This window comes from Equus quagga, chromosome 4, assembly GCF_021613505.1.
Source record: "Equus quagga isolate Etosha38 chromosome 4, UCLA_HA_Equagga_1.0, whole genome shotgun sequence".
Lineage (NCBI taxonomy): Eukaryota > Metazoa > Chordata > Mammalia > Perissodactyla > Equidae > Equus > Equus quagga.
Window position 1 is genome coordinate 52,003,228 of NC_060270.1, and position 17,525 is coordinate 52,020,752.

Genomic DNA, 17,525 nt, shown 5'->3' on the forward strand with positions numbered 1-17,525 from the left:
AAGGACCCACAACTAAGATACACAACTATGTACCGGGGGGATTTGGGGAGATAAAGCATAAAACAAAAAAAAAAAAGATTGGCAACAGTTGTTAGCTCAGGTGCCAATCTTAAAAAAAATAATAATAATTCTTAGGGATATTTACATTTATTTTTCTTAAAGCATAGGCACATTTTTATCAGTTATTTTTCTTCAAAATTGTCTCTGAATGCAAATAGACACAAAAAGGTCAGAGTCTTATTTTAATTTATTCATAATTTCATTCCAACAAAAGTTGTTTTCAAAATTGATTTCTGAAATGTTCATTAAAATTGGTGCCCTTTGGGACTTACCTTAGTCAGTTTTAATTGCTTAAATAATTACATACTGCATTAAGATTCTTCTTTGGGTACTGGCTACATTCAAAGGAGATCTTTTACATTAAAAAAAAAAGACAAACTCAGTAGTTATTAAATATTGAGACATGACAGCTGTCTGTAGCTACTCTTCTGAGTTTTACATTTTCCTCTGAGTCAATAGAGTGGGCATAATATTATACGGCGTATGTTCAGTCAAATGATGATTTTTATGTTAATGACAATGCATTTCTTTAAAGAATCCAATATTTTATACAAAGTAAATTTGTGTTAAGGGAATGCAAGGTTATCTTATAAATTATTTATATTTAATATATATATACTTAGCTAAATCAGAACAATGATTCAGTACATTTAAAAATATATCTGCACTATGAATTTCTAAATTTGTACCTTAAATATTCCCTTGGCCTTTATTAAAGGATCTTGTGAGCAATACCAAATGATGTATATATACATATATATATAGTTATGTTGTGTTAGAGTAAGATTTGAAGGGATTTCTTTTTCCTACTATGAAAGAAACATACATGCTGAAGAAACCAACTAAATCAACCTTTGAAATAGGTCAAGACAAAATGATGACTGCCTTAGTGAAACAAAGTAATAACCTGGCTTAGATGTGTGCTTCTGGAACTTTTCCAGTAAAGTACCCTATAAAGCAGCAGAGAGTCAACTCAGGAAAATGAGAGATGTGATCTCAGTTCCTTTAAAGCTTGTGTTTTTCTAAAAGATTTTGCATACTAGCCTATTTTTTCTCCATATTTGTTTTAATAGAAAAATATTACATATCATCAAGTAAATTGGTTCACTAAGAAGTGGTACCATGTTTATCCTAAAGGTTTTTTCTCTAACAAGGCACAGTGTGGTATCGTCCTAGAATTTAAGAAACTTGGCACAGTGGTTGGCTATGGGATAGATTATAAGATTGAGTGTTGAATTGTTCTGGAATTGACTTGGTTTACAGATGATTTTGCTCTAGTTAATATTAAAATTAGTTTGTCTTTTTCTGAATGTAGAGAAATTAGGGGAAAATAACCCAGAACCGTTCTTTATGACATAGCAAAAGTGACTTGAGATTAACAAATTGTGGTAAACCAGAATGGATGATAATGTAAAGTTCACTTTCTCATAAACTCTGTTGCATGAATTTTACTGATCTAAGTTCACAGACTGGTATTTTGTATCTTTAAGCACTCGTTCAGAGTTTTAAAAACAGTTGATTTCAATTTTTTCATTTTTCATTTTAGGTCAGACATCACAGAGACCTTCAATGGCAAATTTACCACTTTCCAACTCTGTTAAAAGAAGCTCCAGCTGCCTTTCCTCCCCTCGTCCTCGATCAAGAAGTGCAGCTGCTCCATCATTATCTAGAGCTGCTTCTGAAATTTCGGAAATTGAATACATTGATATTACTGACCACAATGAGCCTTTCTTAGATGGCACTGCTGATCAACAAACCTTAGACAGTTTGGAAAAAGAATTAAATGTGATGAGAAATCTTGCAGGTAATACTATTTTTTTTTCAGTGTACACAATGTTAACTCAGTCTTCTGCCTGATTCTTCATATTGTGCTCCAAAAAAACAAGCCTTTCTCTTTCTCTCTTCATACCATCAACTTTTTTTGTCTGTTTTCTTGGATATCCTGTGATATCACCCTGAAAATGTCATAAAATATGTGAATGCCCAGCCACACCAGAGGTAGTCCCCTTAGCCCACATGGTACGCAGTTAAATTGCGGCATAAGGACCTTTGTGTGGACAGATAAAATTTTTTTTCTCCTTTCTACAAACCGACTGAGTAGCTAATCCCTGTAGCTTTATGAAAGCTACTGCTCAAGACCCTTGTTGGGAGATTGAGCTGTCAGATCTTTTAAAGAAATATTTCTCAAGCTGCCGTGTGTACACAGATCCCCGGAGGATCTTGTTAAAATGAAGATTCTGATTCACTATGCATGGGTGGGGCCTGAGATTCTGCACATCTAACAAGTACCCAGTTGATGCCAGTGCTGCTGGCTGGCAGACCTGTTTGAAGAGCAATTATATTCATGCGTTCTATTTCCTAAACCTCAAAGGATGAAGTCTAGCAAATCACAGCCCTATTCTTGAACATGTAGAGATCTGGTTCAGTAACAGAACGTCAGGGGAAATAGTCCTCTTAATTTTCATCAGAAAGTTGTTCATGCAATTTGATAGAAGCCAGCTGCAGATCCAAGAGGCAGGCCAGAAACCTCTAGGCCTGTGTATTCCACACATGCTCCTCCCTTGTTTTTTTTTGCTTTTGTTCTTTTTTAGTAATATCCTCCCTTTTTCACCTTAGAATAGTGACTTTGCTATTTTCCTGAAAAGAATACATCTTGGTTTTGAAAAATTCAAGCAACACAAAAAAACACAAAAAAGGAAGCCAAAATCCCCACAAAGTCTTACCACTCCGAAAACAACCATTAACATTTGATAAGCAGCATTTCAAACATCTGTTTATATCTTAAGTATACATATAAGACTATATAGTTAGAAGGATGAATAGATTGAAGGAAAAATAGTAATAATTTTATAAAAAATAGACATGCTCTCTATTTTTTTAAAATTATATATATATTTATCCAACTTAAAAGTTGAAATGAAACTACAGGAAATTGGACATTTTAGATAAGTATTTTTTCACTGCAAAATTGTTAAGTTAAACCATATGAAATTGCCCTTTTGTAGACAAAAGACAGTGGAATATTGTTAATTTTATATGGTCTAACCTGTAATTTTTGCAAATATCCCTTTAAAAACTAAGAAAAAAGATGAAAAGAAACAGTAAGCAATTGAGGCCATTTTTAACTACATGACTTAGTTTTAGACAGTAATGATTAAATCCCTATGGTAAAAGACAAGGACTTATTTCTTACTGTTTTTAACCACATGTGATTGTAGATAGTATTAAATACATTCCTGTTATAGTTATGTTATAATTTTTCATTTTTTCAAGGTTTCATTTTATTTTCTTTTTCCTAGTGAAAATGCATATGGATTAAGTAATCAGCACCAGCATTTTTACTATGACTTCGCAATTAGGGAATTTTTTTATTTAGATTGATCTCTAGAAGGTTTGATTGTGGCATTCTTGAGAACATCTGTCTTTTATCTTTGTGGTTGATTGACAAGTTAGCTAGATTAATTTAGTGGATCTCATTTTTTTTCCTCTGCACATAGTAGACTTTTCTCTATTGTCTTTGGTCCATGAATATGCTGCTATTAGTCCTTTAGTTTTTATTTTTAGTTTTTTTGAGGAAGATCAGCCTTGAGCTAACTGCTGCCAATCCTCCTCTTTTCACTGAGGAAGACTATCCCTGAGCTAACATCCGTGCCCATCTTCCTCTACTTTATATGCGGGATGCCTGCCACAGCATGGCTTGATGAGCAGTGCCATGTCTGCACCCGGGATCTGAACTGGTGGACCCCAGGCCAAAGTTTTTCCATTTAACTTTTGTTTGATTGAATTTAATTGTCAGTGTTTTCCCCCCAGTAGGGCTCATGGGTGCTCCATTCCTTGAGTGCTTTGCTGTTTGGGAAGGCAGGAATGACAAAGGGGCTGAGGGTAATTTCTTTGTGTCACTTTTCTCTTCAACCTTGTATGTCCCAATTTGTTGTTTTCTCGATCTGCATTCTACTGTGAATAGTTTGAGGTCGCCTTGATTTTTGACTCCTCCTCTCTCTTGTATGTGACAGGCTTCTTTCCTGATGGGATATTTGAAATTTTTTTTCTGAATCTTTGAAATTTGATAAATGGACCCAGGATTGTGTTTCCATGTCAATAATTAAGCATTTCTTAAAACATAGGGTTCTCTTTCTGTCTGCAAAATAAGTTCTTCTTTATTTTCAGAGAAATTTTCTATCGCATATTTGAATTGCTTTTCTGTTCCATTTGGCTTTCTCCTGCTGAGAAACCTATTTTGTCTATGTTGGATCCTCTTTGTACAATGTATTTAGTTATATTTTCTGCAACTGTTTTAACCAGTTTTTATTTTCTTTTGCATTTACTATGATTATCTCAAGCTTGACTATTATATCAGAATTTCAATTTTCAGCTGGTTATAGTTCATTCTTTATTGATCGACAATAAATTAGCTCTCTACAGGTATTGCTTTGACATGTTTTTTGGTAATTTTTTACTTTGATATAATTTCAAAGTTACAGAAAATTTGCAAGAACGGAAGAATAGTACAAAAAATGCCAATGCACACTTTACCAGTTCACTACCTGTTTGTCTTTTGGCCTATTTACATATATGCACGCACGCGCATGGGCGTGCACACACACACACACACACACACACACACACTGCTCTTTTTTTCTGAACTATTGGAAAGGAAGTTATAAACATCATGACCCTTCCCCAAAATATATTTCAGTGTGTATTTCCCATGAGCAAGGACATTCTCCTACATAATCATAGTACGATGATCAAAATCAGGAAATTTAACATTGATACAATATAATCTATAGTGCATATCAAAATTTTTTAAATTGTCTCAATGAAGTCCATTATAGCTTGTTTTTTTCTGGTACAGGAGCCAATCCAGGAACAGGTGACCATTTACTATTTTCCTTTGTGATGTCTGATGTATTGTTGGTTGATCTTTGAGATTAGTTTTACTGTTTTTAAAAATGTTGCTTTTGTTATTCCTTTTGTAACCGAGAGACTTCTGGGAAATTTTCTTATGGTCTTGATCTGTTTTCTACCAGATTGGTCTTTTGTTCAATCAGGTTTTGCGTGCTATGGATTCCTGGATTCTAGTCCGTTTGTTTGCATGGCTAGTTACTGTCCTTTCTTTGTATCTTACGTGCTCAGCCTTACTGTGAGTGGCTCTGCTCTTATCCTCCGTCTTTTCTGGGATAGTGAGCCTGCATTCTCCCTGAAATGCTCTCCGCCTGTCCTGAGATCTGTCAGTCTTCTCTTTGGAGCCACCTTTGCGGGTTGGGTAATGTGCTCTTTTTTGTATCCTGCTGGCTCGAAGGCATGGGGAGGATAGACGAAGGACTGGGAGCTCAGCCTCCTTTGTTGGAGGATCTGGGCTCTCTTGTCTTTTTCTAGATTTTATTAAATGCCAAACTTCACTGGACCTGGTTTCCAGTGTGTTCTGTCCCTGTAGGGACACCTACGAGTTTGCAATTTTCTTGCCTCCGCTAAGGTCTTATGGTGGGTATTTAGGGGCTTTAAAAAATATTTCAAATATTTTCTCCTTACTTCCCCTTCACCTGCTTTTCTCCAAATTAATGTGTTTCTGGTGAGACTTGTCAGAACTTTAGATGACTCGCCTTTTGCTATTACTAGTTTGGTGTGTGTATTGGGTGGGGTGGGGGCGTTGGACAGCAGTACACCTCAGTGAATCTTCTGTTTATTTCTTTGGTTGCCCTTTGTCAAAGTTCATTATGTGAACTTGTATCCTTTTTTCATTTGGTTCCTTTTATGATTTTATTTTATTTGACTTTTTATTTTTCTGCTTTTTCTATTTATTTCATTAGAGGTTGAAGGAGGAGAGTATATGACCCATCTTTACCCACCCATCATTCCTTTGCTTTACTCTAAATTACTAAATGTAAATCTCCTTGGAGGTAATTCTCACATTAAAGATCAATTCTAAAATGAAGCCTGAACTGGATCTAAAAGGATAAGCATACAGTTTTTAATCAGAAAATGAGCACTTCTTATTCTGATAAATTGATGAGTTCCATTATTTACAAATGAAATACAGTACTTTACAAACAGTAGTCTTTTTTTTGTTTCCAACCACTCAGCTTTCCCATTTCCTTTATCACTTTTGATCTAACATGCTTCATTGTTTCCCTATGTCACCCATTTTCTCATACACCAACACCAGTATTTTTACTAGAATACATCACTTTTTGTTTCTGAAAGTGGGCACACACTGCGGATTCTGTGAATGGCTTTTCTGATGGTCCAGGAATAGAACGCAATCACTTCCACACACTTGACTGGGGATGGCTCTCTTTCTGTTTGGAAAGAGTGGCTTTGGTTGAGGGCACAGCTTTGAGACACTCACCTGGAGCTGAGGAAGAAAGAGGACGGCACATCAACTGAATCAACCCAACAGTCAGTGAGGCGACAGATGCTGTGTTGAAATCAGGCCCTATTCTAGAAAATTCACTGAATCTGCACAAGGCTTTTGTATTCTGTTTAGCATCAATGGGCAGAAAAATTGCACCACATTTCACTACTTAACGGTGCCGTTTGGAAAATCGCTTCATGAAGTTTGGTCTCACACAGGCACAGCTACGCAATTCGACTCTTATACAAATGTAAATGTGTTTATATCGCTGTGAAAGCTGCATTTTTGTTAGCAGCAACCTTTCTGACTTGTTTTCTGTTAGCTCTAGGATACGTCCACTTCCTCTAAGTTCTGTGGAAAACAGCCGTGCCAAGGAGCGGGGAGAAGACAAGACAGGAAATAACTACATGAAGTGTCTCTCCTTTGATTCAGATTGCTGTGGCTGATATTGCAGCCATGTCAGAAGCAGGCGGGGTGGGCAGGGCAGGGGACCTGTGTGTGCAGGTTGCAGACACAACTTCCTGCTGCGTCAGGAGATGGGTCAACAAAACAGGTGGTTGAGAGCCAGGCTCTGGGGCAGGAGTCCGGTTTTAGAACTTGAAACCAACCCTTACTAGCTTCGTGATGTTGGATGACTTACTTTCTTAACCTCACTTTGCATCAGTTTCTATATATGAAAGATGGGGATAATAATAGGCTGTATCATAAAATTGGTGACTGAACTCAGTTATGTACTAAATATTGTATTTATGAAAATTTATTTCTCTTTCTCTCCACACACATACACACACACACTCTTAACAGTGCCTAGCATAATAAGTCCTGAAAAATCTGTTAAATTATATAAGGAACCAGTGGGTGGAGCTTTCTACATACAGTAAGGTAATGTGCTCATGGTAAGTCCAGTTTTTAGTCAGAAACATCTAAAAGCTGTTTCCATTCTAAAACTATGTCTTATTCTAGACCACTTTGAGGATGACAGTTAGCTATAGTTCTTGCCATATTCTTATTCCTTCCAGAAATATCTTTGTAAATAACACTACAGTCACTTCCTTAAAAAGCTCAACATACCAGGTATAACTTAATTACTAAGGCACTTTGTCGGTTCTCAGATATTGTTCTAACCTGAAGAAATTTGGAAAATATCAGAAGATATGCATTATGAGAAAGTATCAGTAATGATGCACTTTAAAGCATTCAGCTTTTCAGTAGTTAAAAATGACTCATTTGTTTCCAACTTGTTCTGATTTGTGGTTTAAGAGTCTTTGTGGTCCTGAAATTCCCACAGCAATCCTGTGTTTGTGTGGGTCCATAGGTAGTTAACTGAGCCAGGTAATTAAAGAGAGGAAAGTACTTTTTCTTAAACAAAAAAGAAAAAAAATCTCCCCGGTCCTAGCAGACGTAGCCATGCTGTCTGTGAAGTGGAATAGTGAGGCAGTGGCTTCCTGAGTGGTTAGAGCCTCTGTTCAGAGGTTGACCATCAAGTAAGATATTCAACTGTGAAACTGCAATTCAGGATTTGTAGTTAGCAAATTAACTAAATAACTCTTGTAAAGACAGGTTAAAATGGGCTAGAATGGCAATCTTTTGTGCCTTTGAATTTCAGGAAAAAGTTGAGTGCTACATACAAGTGAAAGTCAACATATTAAAAAAAAATTCTGATATAAGGAATATGAAACCACTCAATGAGTAATAATAGTCACTGTTTGTTTTTAGATATGAGGTTGCTCCATTTGCTCTTCATAGCTACCCTGGGAGGTGGTAGGGGCAGGTGCTACTCTTAATCTCCCCTTTGTGGATACAGTATCTGAGGCTCTGGGTGGCGCAGAAACTGCCCCCGTCTCCCCCGGGTGCAAAGAAGAGCCAGGCACAAGTCCAGGCAGGTTGGCCCCACTCCTTTGTCTCACTGCCAAATCCTTACTTCAAATCACTATTGTGACTACTTGAAAGGGCGAAGATGTGGGCAGAATGAAGGTAAAAGGAAGATAGAGGAAAGGAAAGGAAAACAAGAGGCTGAGGGCTGGGGTGGGGCTCACAGGTTACAGGGTGAGTGTCCTGGTTGTCACACTTCCTAAATATCGGTACATCATTTGTCTGTTGCTACGCTAGATAGTCCTTTAGAAATTTTTGTCGTCGTTGTTTTTCCTTTTGGTTCCTTATTGGGAAATCACCTATCTGCTTTGTTTCCATTCTTTGAAATCTTTAACCTGTTTCTCTGGTTCTTCCTTTCATTTTTCCTTCATTTTCTTTATTTATATGAGTGTTCTTTCCCTGTGGGATAAAGTTTTATGTATGTGTTTTAAATGACTTGAGTTTTAGAAATATACCTTAGAACTTTGCATTTTAGTCAACTTTCCCCCTTTGTCTAATTCATTATTATTGTATTTAAGAGATTCATCAATGATCCGAGAACATACAGTCTTACTCTAGGGATGGAAAACTGACTCGACAGTTATAAAGTAAAATTTCCAGTATAAATGTCAATCCAGTCTTCCCTAGTCCTGTGTGAAAAAAATCAGGAGACTTAAGTTTTTGGACAATTGGCCTTTTAGGTTTAACACTAACCTGCAATAAGGTTTTTGTAAGCAATTTTATTTTTCTGTGCCTTGAAAATCAAGTGATGTCACCTTTGCTCCTGTTAACTTCCCAAGGTATTCTGAAATATAACTTTGAGAATTAACAGTTATACAAAAATAGCCCCATTCTGTTTGTACAATCTGAATTAACTCTGTGCTCATTCAGTGAGGACTCAAAGGCTAACAGAGGTTGGATACCTCTCCTGGTGGTATTCTTTAGGTCTAAGCACCGCTATTGGGTTTCATTACTGTAGTTCTACTCTAGATTTTCCAAAGCCTGAACTGACTACTTTCCAACAGGTAAAGTTCCCTGTCATTGGGGCATGTTAAGGTACTTTGCATAACTATCTTCTTTTACCTTGTGGAAAAATAGCAGAGAAGATAGTAGCCTAAAGCTAAAGAATTAGATCCTGGAGCATAGTTATTGGTGATATCGGTGAACTAAAAGAGCTCTGGTCTAATTCCAGTTCTTCTACTATGTGGTTGTGTGAATTTCAACAAATTACCGATCTCCTGTGGGCCTTCAGTTTCCTAATCTCCCACAAGTGGGAACTGAACAAAAATGCTGGCTGAGGAATCTGGTTTTTCCCAAAATTAATCTTCTATAGAGCTCCCAAAGTTAAATGAGACCAAGTTAAGCTGTCTTGATTGCTTTGGGGTGGTGGGAGCAGGAGCCTCATCTCTGAGTACCGAATTTATCGGTGTATCGTAATTTGAAAGTCACTGGGATAAATAATTTAAAGGGCACTTCCGGTTGTAAATGTATCGAAGCCTTCTTGCAGCAGGAGTAATAATCTAAATTACTTTGAGAAGAGAAATCTGCTTGCTCAAAGACTTCAAGTTAACACTAAGCACTAAAAAAAACCCCAACTCTTCAGTAAAGTGTAGAATGCATGTAGTTTGGTGTTTGGTCCTTCTAATCAGGAGGCTATTTACTTGGCACTTTCATAAGAGTGAAGGAAAGAGTAGCACCCAGTAATTTTAACAGTTGTAAAGTCATCATGGCATAATCTTATGTATAAGTTCGATGGCTGTTGCAACTTTGTCAATGACAAAAAGAAGGCATTAATACAGTAATCATATTTATTATTATACTTGACGTATTGGTAGTTTATATAAAGATATGTTTGCTTATACAGATCTTCATCAACTTATGATGGGATTACGTAGTAATAAATCCATCATAAGTTGAAAATATTGTAAGTTGAAAATGCATTTAATATACCTAGCCTACCAAAGATCATAGCTTAGCCTAGCCTCCCTTAAATGTGCTCAGAACAATTACGTTAGCCTACAGTTGGGCATAATCTTATAACGCAAAGCCTATTTTATAGTAAAGTGTTGAATATCACATGTAGTTTATTAAACAATGTGCTGAACGTGAACAACAGAATGGCTGTCTGGGAACAGAATGGTTGGAAGCATATGAGTTGTTTACCCTCGTAAACACATGGCTAACTGGGAGCTGCGGCTCACGGCCGCTGCCCAGCATCACAAGAGAGGATCCTTAGCCTGGGAAAAGATCAAAATTCAAAATTCAAAGTGTAGTTTCTACTGAGTATGTACTGCTTTCACACCATGGTAAAGTCAAACAATCATTAAGTCATCTGTGCATTTGCTTCCTTAACTTGCACTCTTTGTCCTGACCTAGGCTGACTCATAGGCCAGCTCCAGGAGAAGGGAGAGGATCAAGGCTTCCCCCTTTCACATACAAATGGCTATTTTCTGCCCAAACAAAGCAAGGAGGCAGAAAAAGAAAGGGCAGCTTTGTCAAGACTAACCTTTGCCTCAGACTGTGTTGGGGTAAAGCTTTTATTTCTTAGAAGACAAAAGAGATAATAAAGTGGTTAACACTCAGACAAGTTGAGTTGTGCACTATTCTAACTTTAAAGAAGATCACTTGATTTTCTTTGGAATTTTGTGAATTCTCAGGACATTTGACATATTTCTTAAATATAATGTATACCATGTAGTATCACTTATGTGTGGAATCTAAAAAAAGCTGAACTCACTCATAGAAACAGACACTGGAATGGTGGTTGCTGGGGCCTGGGGGGTCGGGGAGAAGGGGAGATGTTCAAAGAGAACGAACATCCGGTTATAAGGTGAATGAGTCCTGGGAATCTAATATACAGCATAATGATTATAGTTAATAATATTCTATTGCATACTTGAAAGTTGCTAAGAGAGTAGATCTTAAATGTTCTCACCACAAAAAAGAAATGGTAATTGTGTGATGTGATAGAGATGTTAGCTAATGCTGTGATGGTAATCATTTTGCCATATTTGAGTGTATCAAATCAACACATTTTACACTTTAAATTTACACAATGTTGCATGTCAATTATATCTCTATTAAACTGAAAAAAATAATTGGGGAATTCACCAAAAAAAATCCACATGATTAAAGTGACTTGATATCCATACTCTAATTTGGAATCTCAGATCAAATTTACCTCACACTCTGCCCACCCCACAAACATTAGAAAATTGAGTGATGATTAAAAATCTGTGCTCACTTTCTTCATGCTGCTTGTAGTTTCCTCTGGATAAACTTTCAGCACCATGTACTGTGCATTTGTTTCTTGAATTTATGTGCTGATGATGCATGAAATAAAATGTTTCAGATCCTTCAGAAAAACTTCACAGCCTAACCTCAGAAGAGTTAGCAGCCTTCAACAACAATTCGCTGAATATAAGTCAGACTACCCTGGATTTCCTTAAGACATCACGTGCGAGGGGTCCCTGTGGAGCTGAGGACCTGAGGTAGGTTAGGCCTGCAGCTTATATGTAAAGATAGTAGATAGTAAAAATTTTGACAAGCCCCAACTAGTTATCTTTACTATATGAAGAAAAATTGTCCTCATGTGTGTACTTTATATGGCCATTCTTTGTAAAATGTTTGGGTCCTTTGCTGACCTATTATCAGGATTTAGTAAAAGGCTTATGAGGGTGTTACTTTAATGTAAAGAGATAATTCTCTGCTGCACAATGTGTGACAGAAAAATGAAAAGACATTTGGAATTTAATAATCCTTCAGCATTTCTTCTTATATTGAAAAACAATTGCCTTATTTGCATTAATTAAGCTAATAAGTCCCATAAATATGCATTAATGAAATCGTAAAGTGAATAAAGTTTTCAGAATAGAATATTGAGAAGTTTCTTTCTTGAAATCGAGTCTAGATTGTTAATGATAGGGTATTTTAATCTGTATCATTTCATTCTTTCCTCACAAAAGATGAGAACATTTAGGGATGCTGATTGGTTTATAAGGAACATAGGTTATAGTAATAAATGCTTCAGAAAAGTAGTCTACCATGTCAGACTACTATTGACATACTGGCATTTCTTGAAAAAGGAGGAGAAGGGTCCCTTCTAGAAGGACTAACATAAATGTAAAATAAAAATCCATTGGATTGTAAATTCCTTTCATTTCTAGTCTAATATTGCAGTAAAAGGGAATCAAGAGTCTCTTAGTCTGCCTTTCTGAAAGAGGAAACCGTTTAGCTGTGGTTCTTGGATTTTTGCATTTCTAACTCCACTTACATTTTTAAAAAAGAGGGATCAATATAAAGTTGCTATCTTTTCCTTTAAAATGTCATTAAAAACAAAGTAACTAAACCTTCCACATCCTCTCACCATTGTTTCATTAAAGAAAGGACATTTAATATTAAAAGTATAAGGGGAACATTCTAACAGATCTTTAAAATTAAAAATATCATGAAAAAGTCCTTATTTTCTCTTCTCTTCTTAGACCAGGGAAAATGTTCTATCACGGATATACACTGGTCCACAGACCAGCGTTTAAAGAACTGCTGGTTTAGCCTGTGTTAGGGATAAAAAAGGACTCAAACAGCAGTTATATCCATCACGGGGTGAAGTATTTTATATTATTTAGTGGCGTACATGGGCTGAAAATCTAGATAACTTGTACCAAAGAATCTGAAATTATGCAGGCTCCTCTCTGTTCTCCCACGCTGCCTCTTCCCAAACTCCAGACACCTGTGTGCTAGAGGTTCCAACGCTCCTCTCCACAATGAAACACAACAAAATAAAACAAATAATTGCTGTCATTAATTTTGGTTTCGACCTATCTTCACTGGCTATCCACAACGTCCTAATTTACTGTACACAAAAGAGGTGATTTATCTGGCAGTCTGTTCATTGGGATTGTATTAAACAGTGAAGGTAATGATGAATGTTCTTAATGATGACCCTGAGGCTCTGCAAGTTTCTGAAGTGCCTTCTGAATCATTAATGAAAGACACAACCAGAGACCATAAAATCTTCTCTCCTTGATTCCACTGTGGCTTCATTTCTTGGGAGAGGGAGAATGATGATAATTTTTCATTAAAAGGAGGCTTGGTATATTGGACACATTGAAAATGATGGCCCCGGTCTGAGATGGCCTGCACATATCTGCCTGTCTCCAATGACTTCAATGTATGGAGTATTGATCAGAAGATAAATGAAGAGTTGAAATTTGGTTCTGTATATTGTGTATTGATCTTTCAATGTATTTCCAGCTCTTCTGAAAAAGATACCGAAATTCAGTCTTCGCTGACACTTTCTGAGAGCAGCACAGATGAGGAGGAAGAAGATTTTCTTGACAAGCAACATGTCATCACACTTCCATGGTCAAAGAGTACCTAAGGATATTTGCTCACTACTGTTTCCATTTTACACCCAGAGTAAAACAAACAACTGAAAATGCAACCAAGTGATTACCTGTCCAAGAGATCTTGATTATTAATGTCTCTGATATTTCCAGGTTTACAGACTAATAAAAGTTACTGAAATTATAAGTTTAAGGGATTTTTCTTCCAAATGATATATTATATGTCAAACACTAATCTATATTGCAGATCATATTAGTAAAATTTGGTGAATTTTAAAAAATAACAGTTATAGCTGTGTCTCTAGAATCTACCATAGGATAGAACATGATTACATTTGAAGTGATATTTAATTGTTAAATTATATTTTAAATAATTATGTCATCAATAAGAGGGTACATTTGATGGCCAAGTCATATTTGGCAGTAGCATTAATTGTGCTTGGCATCCATTTTTTACTTTGGTAATTACAGTTTTCTTTTCTGTTAGTGTTTTTGACATTTATAGAAGTTCTGGTAGCTTCAAAAGTTGCTGCTAGAAGAGAAAAAGAGGAGCCCAAATAAAGTGGCTGCAATACTTGTAATTCTCTGTTCTAGTAAAACATGGAAAAGGCCCCAAAAGAGTTTTATTTTGGGTGAGTCAGTACGATGGTTAATTTTGTGTGTCAACTTGACTAGGGTATGGTACCCAGATATTTGGCCAAACATTATTCTAGATGTTTCTACAAAGATAGTTTTTAGATGAGATTAACATTTAAATCAATAGACTTTGAGTAAAGCAGATTGCCCTCCACAATGTGGGTAGGGTCTCATCCCATCAGTTTGAGGCCCTTAATAGAAAAAAGACTGAAGGACTCCAAGGAAGAAGGAATTCTGCTTTCAGACTGCCTTGGGACTCAAACAGCAACATCAGCTCTTCCCTGGGCCTCCAGCCTGCTCGGCTGCCCATAGATTTTGGATTTGCTAGCCTGCACAATTGGCTCTGTTTCTCTGGAGAACCATGACTACTACAGTCAGTTTGAAGGACCATTGTGACAGCCAAAGAAAATAACACACTTGGAAGTGTTTTGCTAGTCTTGGGTAGTAATAGATCCTGGGGTCGGTGGTGGTCAAGGTTTTACATGATCTTGTAATTCAAGGGCTTAAAAAAGAGCAGAAGAAGACATGGGGGGTGGAACACTTTTATAGATGTCACTTTGTGACATTTTAGGACAATTACCTCTTAAGGAATTTGTTGACTTAGAAAAACATCCCTGCGGGTTGGTTATGCCATCACCACAGCATAGTCATATCTTAGGGTTCAAACTCTTTCATCGTCTCCATAATTCTGGGTAGTAATCCCTTTTACAAGACTGATGGTAGTTTAGTGTAAATTTATCTTTGATACTTTGTCCATTGCATCAGTAAATTGTATTGGCATCATACCCACATCCTCTACTGATGCTAGAAAATGATGAAGAGACCTATGGCCATTTCTATATCTTTTAATATAAAAATGCTCTTTGTTAAAAATGATTAACATAAGTGAACAATAAGCAATCAGAAAAGCCAATCATATTATCAGAATTTTCAAAAGAAATAAATACCTTAAAATTAAGAGTGTGACTCCTCAATTATTTTTACCATCCTCTTAGCACTTCCTCTGTCACAATCCCACAGAGAAGAGGGTGAGTCACCCTTGAAGCTTCATCATTTGTGTCAAAAGCCCTCTGGCATCCCATCCTGAGGCTGCTAGCTTTCTGAATTTTAGTATCTGTAGTTAAAATGGGGCTTGCTGTTCACCTCTTAGGATAGGAAAAGATCTTATTTTCCTTTCCAGCATGTCTGCTCAAGTTTAAAGTTTCTTGACTCTCCCTACCCTCTTTTGCTCTAAGGCATCTTTCTTTTCCCTTCTGATGAAGAAGAAAATTGTTTCTCTGGGTACAATTTATAAAACTCCAGTGTGTTTCTTAAACAAAGTGGAAGGGAGTGTTGCCCTATTCTTGTTAGGGAAGTAGGACCACTATTATTTCTTCAGTGTATTCAGTCATAGCTTGAGTCTTTTATGAGCTAGCTCAGAAAGAGATTTCAGAAGATGCCATTACCTTTTACAATGTAAGAATTTTTAAACAAAAGTTGAGCTGATAATTAGTGTCATCAGTGCATTTCTGGCAAGACTTTGAGATAAGGAGTGTACTATTGACATTGTCATTTGACTTCCAATATGACTTCAGAATTAAATATGAGGGTCCCCTGTGGCAGAGCAAAGTAGACCCCCTTTTGCCTTTATTTGCTTCCCGTAACCACACATTTAGAAAATTTCCTTAATTCCTTTGCCATTAGTCTAACGAGGAGATAAGAACTAAATAGGATTAGAGCCTTTGCCTGAAGCAGCTTCAATGTGTTCTCTCATTTTGAAGCTCAAGCTTAAAATCTCAAAGGCATGCACCTAGTTCTGACTGTGGAGTTGAGAGAATTTCAGACAGTCCAGAGGAATCACGGCCATATTCCTAGTACTAGAGTTAGCAGTGTGTCTCTAGCAACTATCGGACAAAAGATCACATGACTTTCCATGCATGTTGAGATTTAGTAGTTTGGTGGTGTAACAGCCATATGAAATTTTATAATTTTATGGCTCTGGACATACACATGATGAAAACAAATTGACATTATAGTTTATACTTTTAATATGTTGTTTGACGTTCATTGAAGTCATTGACATCTTGCACACTCTGAGTATGTCACACAACACAACAATGAATGTCACAAAATGGCTCCCTCTCTGTAATAGGGCACTGGGATATTTTAAATAATGCCTTGATGCAGAAGGTTCAGAAAAAACATTTCTCTTTGTCCCTATGATTCATTTGTTGGAAAGATCTTGAGTAAAGCTTATCTCATCTTGATTTTGGCCACATGCTATTTCTCATTTCTAAGGTCTCAGACTGTACCTTCTCAATGAGATTCCTCTAAGTTTTATCTAAATTAACTCCCCTTGCCCCATTTCCTATCTTCTTTCTCATGTCATCCTACTTTTTACTTCATAGCACTTATAGTTATTAACTTATTTGTGTGTTTTTTGAAGGTGTGTCTCTCAACCATACTGTGAATTTCGGTATAGCATGGATTATGTCTATTTGTTCAGCACTGTACGCTTGGCCCCTAGCATATGCTGAGCTCAGACTGGCTGGTCATTAGTAATGAATGAATAAATGAATGAATGAATGTTCAGGATGCAACTGATAAGCTGTCTCTTCCCAAGGGGAGACAGTATGACACATGTAGTGAGAGAAGAACAGAATATCAGTTTACACTATTTACTAACTGGCAGATCACTTATTTGAATGTGTTTCCTCATCATGAAATGACAAAAACAATATTGACTTTACTTAGCTCAAAGGAATGTTGGGAGAATCAAATGCAGTAGTGAACGCAAAAGTACATTTGGAACTGGAATGTGCTGTGCCATGCTTATTATCATGACTTTTATAACTTTAAGCTACAATCATTGAACATACAGACAAATTAATGGATGGATCCATTAATGAATTTAGGATCAAGTTGACATAAATGGTCCACAAAAATCACTCAATATTAAAAGTGGAGAATACTTTTAGTGAGTTGGACAATTAGATTGAAAGATGTATAAAGCTAGTATTTATGTTGCAACCTAAATATGTAAATTTATTTTATTAAAAATCTTTCTGAAACATTCTTCCCTATTTTTATAGGTTTCTTCTATCATGTGCAAATTCAGAGTTTTTAAATATTAAAATTGCTCTGGTACTTTATAAACACGCTGTGCATCATACTTCCAGAGAGGAGACATTTTAAAAACATACTGTTTATACCTCCCCAAATCTGTTTTTATAGGATATTCTATTTCATCATAATTTTCATCCCTGGTTATTTATTACTAGCCACATTTGCATGAAAGC

At 36.4% G+C, this 17,525-nt stretch overlaps 1 protein-coding gene across 12 annotated transcripts in view; it reads left to right on the forward strand.

Moving 5' to 3' along the window:
• Window positions 1-13,798, forward strand: part of ZBBX (zinc finger B-box domain containing) — a 108,838-nt gene extending 95,040 nt beyond the window's left edge. For all 12 annotated transcript variants that reach the window (XM_046657793.1, XM_046657796.1, XM_046657799.1 and 9 more), the window contains 3 exons: window positions 1,607-1,864; window positions 11,619-11,757; window positions 13,520-13,798. In XM_046657793.1, the coding sequence (XP_046513749.1) occupies window positions 1,607-1,864; window positions 11,619-11,757; window positions 13,520-13,646 (524 nt within the window). In that variant the 3' untranslated portion in view covers window positions 13,647-13,798. The remainder of the gene's footprint in view (window positions 1-1,606; window positions 1,865-11,618; window positions 11,758-13,519) is intronic.
• The last annotated feature ends 3,727 nt before the right edge of the window (window positions 13,799-17,525 follow it).